Source organism: Triticum aestivum, chromosome 2D (assembly GCF_018294505.1).
Source record: "Triticum aestivum cultivar Chinese Spring chromosome 2D, IWGSC CS RefSeq v2.1, whole genome shotgun sequence".
NCBI lineage: Eukaryota > Viridiplantae > Streptophyta > Magnoliopsida > Poales > Poaceae > Triticum > Triticum aestivum.
Genome location: NC_057799.1, coordinates 358,117,775 through 358,121,794, shown reverse-complemented (window position 1 = coordinate 358,121,794; position 4,020 = coordinate 358,117,775). Strand labels below are relative to the sequence as shown.

Here is a 4,020-nt window from a genome sequence, read left to right as displayed (position 1 = left end):
CCGATCCGATCTGGATCGGGGAGGGGGAGAGGGACGTGGGGGGAGGGGAGTGCGGGTGTGCGGTTTGGGTTTCGATAGGTGAGGGGATAATGTGAGTGGGGGTGGGGCCGGCCGGTTGGGCTAGGTGGGCCGGCCTGCTGTGAGCTGGGCCGAAGCCTAGTGAGGGGGAGGGGGTTTCCCTTTCATTTTTTTGTTAGTTTGTTTTCTGTTTTTGATCTATTCCCTTTTTCTTTATTTTCTTTTCTGTTTTCTCTTTATTTACCTAACATTTTAATTTTTGAAAAAATACATAGGTTGTACCTAATTTAGTAAACTTAATTAAGTCACATTCCGAACATTTTTTTAATGTTTGAAAACTTTGGTTGTTTGTCATTAATTCAAATTTAAATTTGAAACGTTTTGAACTAACACGTGATTAGCATGTGACGGAGGTGACGTGGCATCATTAGCAGAAGTTTTATTGTAGCTCAAATATCCAGGCGTTACATCAATCCACCTCCTCAAGCAAACAACTTATGTATTACCAAAGAAAGATATGTGAATCGATCATCATTGTATGTCATTAGTAAATGCAAGGCAAATACAAACCAATAGAAACATGATCAGTTGCACACAATCTACGAAGAACGTCCTTCAAGTAGTTCACCTAAATTCTGGTTGCATCTGTTTTTTGCCCCTGTCCGGATCGCTCATAAGATATGTTGTTCATAGGTTTTCCAGTCAGGGGTGCCAAAACACACTGCCCATCCAGACCGCAGCGATCAAAGGTCGGGCTCACCTCCCAAAGCACGCCCTTAGGACACCCATCTGTGCGAGGTTCTTTATGTAGGTAAACCCTGGATGTCCATTCAAAGCAGGCTGACGATTGACTTCCCAACAAGCCCTCTGGCAACCGTATCAAGCTGACATAGCCATGCGGAAGAGTCTCATCACATGCCAGGTCATCATATACGGGCCAAGAGGCAAGAGCTAGCCCAGACGTGTCTATCAAAGTTGTTTGGGTGTGTTCGGCTTGCAGTCTTCAGAAAACAGGAAAGGTTGTTACCATTTTGCCATACAACTGTATTCAAATAGACCTATTTATGCGGGGTAAAAAGGTAGCTAAAATAGTTCACGTAATTTTCGGCTGTAATTAGTTCGGGTCAAAGCCATGTTGCTTGCTTTGTCCGGTTTGGTGTTACCTTGGCCGGCATGTAGTCATGTGACGCTCCTTGACCAATTGCCCCGACGAACGATGACTTCATGAAAGATTTTATGAAACGCAGCTTGCGTGTGAGGAACCAGACGCCCCCCTATGGTATGCCATGGTGCAATATTAATTTGGCATACCATTACATAGCATTGTGTTGTAGTTGTAGCAGATCGGGCCTCACAGTTGATTTGCTTCGTGGCTGCAATTTGTCTTTGTGGATGACGTAGCGGGCCAAATCATAGGAAGAGAGTTAGGCACGTGTAAATGATATCTGAAAGGCAACCTTACGGAACGACCAGGCTTCCACCCGGGCAAGAGCCGAGCAAAAGGAGGTAAACCAGAAGCAGGGAAATGGCCGGCCCACCACGCCATTAGACGCTAATTTGACCCATGAATCACATGACAACCTTATACCGAACAACCAAGGAAGCATGGAAGGGCCGCGAACCAAGGTAAGCAAACCAACCGGCCAGCCCAACAGCATCCAAAACCAGGGTGAATTCGGGTGGATCACTCCTCTCTGACTGAGAGGCCACAACCAGTCACGTGGCTACGAGACCGCGTGGTTATCCCAACATGGATCGGGCCCATCCTGGCCTACATCTAATGGAAGGAGTTACCAAGGACGTGCCGGAGGCCTGGCGCATCATTCGCCAACCTAACGCTTATGCCGAGCACGAAGGACAGCTGTATAAACGTAGTATTACAAGCGTATTCCAATGTTGTAGACAATTTAGGGAAAATACCTCATATAATTCACTTACTTTCTGGGTTGCAGTTGGTATGTGCGTCAATAGCACAACAGGTCATCTAGTAGCACAAATAAAGAAGAAAAGCCAATAGAATGGGGAAGTAATCTCTATTATATTTGTGTAAAAAACACGTAATTGATCAAGATTAATGGAGAACTTTTCACTTGCTCTCCAAGTTTGCATCTACAAACTAAATATATGACATATATTTAGTTTGTAATCTCTCTATGACTGTATATTTGAGTTGCGTGAGTGTTTTAGAAAAATAACGCCAATGTGTTTCATTTTGAATGGCCAGCGTTACATGGTCCTCCAACTTATTTTAGTATGTTTCTATTTATTTCTCCTTGAAAAAAGGTAATAAATCTCGGCCTCTGCATCGAGTGATGCACACAACCATATATTACTGGTTAGAGTGTGGCTAGGTCTCAGTCAAGTGACATAACATTTAAGAAAGAAGAAAGAAAAATATGCACGGATCTCAATGTCAGATCTTATGAATATAGCATCTACTGAGATATAATGAAATCTCAGTTGACTGAGATTTAGAAAGACTGTATTGGTTATTAACCGATGCCATCCAAAGCCTAGCACCTATGAAACAACTTACATAAATACTTCCTCCGTCTGGAAAAGCTTGTCCCAAGCTTGTTTCTCGAATGGATGTATCTAGCACTAATTTGATGTTAGATACATCCATATAAGGGACAAGCTTTTTTGGACGGATGGAGTATAAAGTCCGAGGTCATCAAAATGGATCGTCCATGATGTACCACAAACCCTATGACAAAAGACCAAATGAAACGAAACTATGCCGATGTTGATGAATCCAACGAAAGGTCATGAGAAGCTGTATGTTAATTAAGACTTTGATTGCTTGGTACAGGCTGAACAATAAGATGCAGTTCGCTGAACTACTTTACAGTATCCACGTTCTGTGTAATTTAATATAAGACGTTACAGAGATAGTAATAAACTACTCACTTTGATTCATAATAAGTGTCACATGTTTAAATTAAGATTGAATTAACCTTAATTCGAAACTGCGCAACTATTTTGGATCGGAGGTAGTACGTGCCCACCTTGACTAATCAATTAACCACACGCATATGAAACAGGGCGCATGCTGATCGGAGTGGCAACGTTGGCGAGAGGTGCTTCATTAGGTAAGGCACACAGGCATGTAATGCATATGCAGCTAGCTAGGCGCCGGTGTAGATGTGGACTTCGAACCCGAGGATGATGACGGCGAAGATGGTGAAGAAGACAAGGGTGTGGACGAAGATGGACTTGCCCGTGGTGCGGAGGCCGCCGAAGTCGATCCTCCCATACGTCCCCGGCAGCTCGAACAGCAGCCCCGGCGAGAGCACCACGAACAACACCACCCCTACCACCACAGGGGCCCAGTCCATCATCTACAGTGTACACTCCTGCTGCGGCAGTACAGTCCTGCTGGCCAATGTGTCTTACCGGCTGCCTCGGCTGCTGATGGTGGAAGATGTGTTTGTGTTGATGAGAAGAATGAGGGCGAAGGAATGTGGAAAGGAAAAGGGAGGGAGGAATTAATGGCCAACGAGACATGCACAGCTGCTCTGATGCTGAAAGAAGAAGAAAAGATTCGGATGCCGTCTGATGAGGGTATATCATTGTGGTGTGCTTTTTTGATATGGACGTAAAATCAAAAGCCAATCAACTGCGAAGCCAAAGATTAGAAATCATGTGTCGGGAAAGCCACTGAGTGGGGTGGTGATTTTTTTTTTTGCGGGGTGGTGGTGAAAGTTGTCAAAGTGTTAAACGTTGATGTCTACTTTGATGTAGACACATTAACCGGCACAACCGGCGCTGTGGTGTCGGATGCACGTGGTCTGGAGAATGGCCGAAGGCCCCGATGAATGGCCGAAGCTTATGCAGTCGTCCACGGCCTAATCATTGCTAATTAACCAACTGAGGAGCAATGGAGTATGCTTAATTTGGATTGTGCTGAGATAATTGAGATGATACAAGCCAGAAATTCACAGAGGCACATCCGTCTAGAGCCGTTGGTTTACGTCGTGATCCGTAAACTTGTTCGTGTAC

At 44.6% G+C, this 4,020-nt stretch overlaps 1 protein-coding gene across 1 annotated transcript; it reads right to left on the bottom strand.

Annotated features, from left to right (window-relative positions):
• Positions 1 to 760: 760 nt before the first annotated feature.
• On the bottom strand, positions 761 to 3,498 carry LOC123049335 (uncharacterized). Its single transcript, XM_044472267.1, has 2 exons — positions 1,182 to 3,498; positions 761 to 1,019 (listed from the first exon to the last, which is right to left on the bottom strand). Exon 1 carries the CDS (start codon positions 3,357 to 3,359, stop codon positions 3,147 to 3,149), a length of 213 nt encoding a protein of 70 aa, XP_044328202.1. The 5' UTR covers positions 3,360 to 3,498; the 3' UTR covers positions 761 to 1,019; positions 1,182 to 3,146.
• Positions 3,499 to 4,020: the final 522 nt, after the last annotated feature.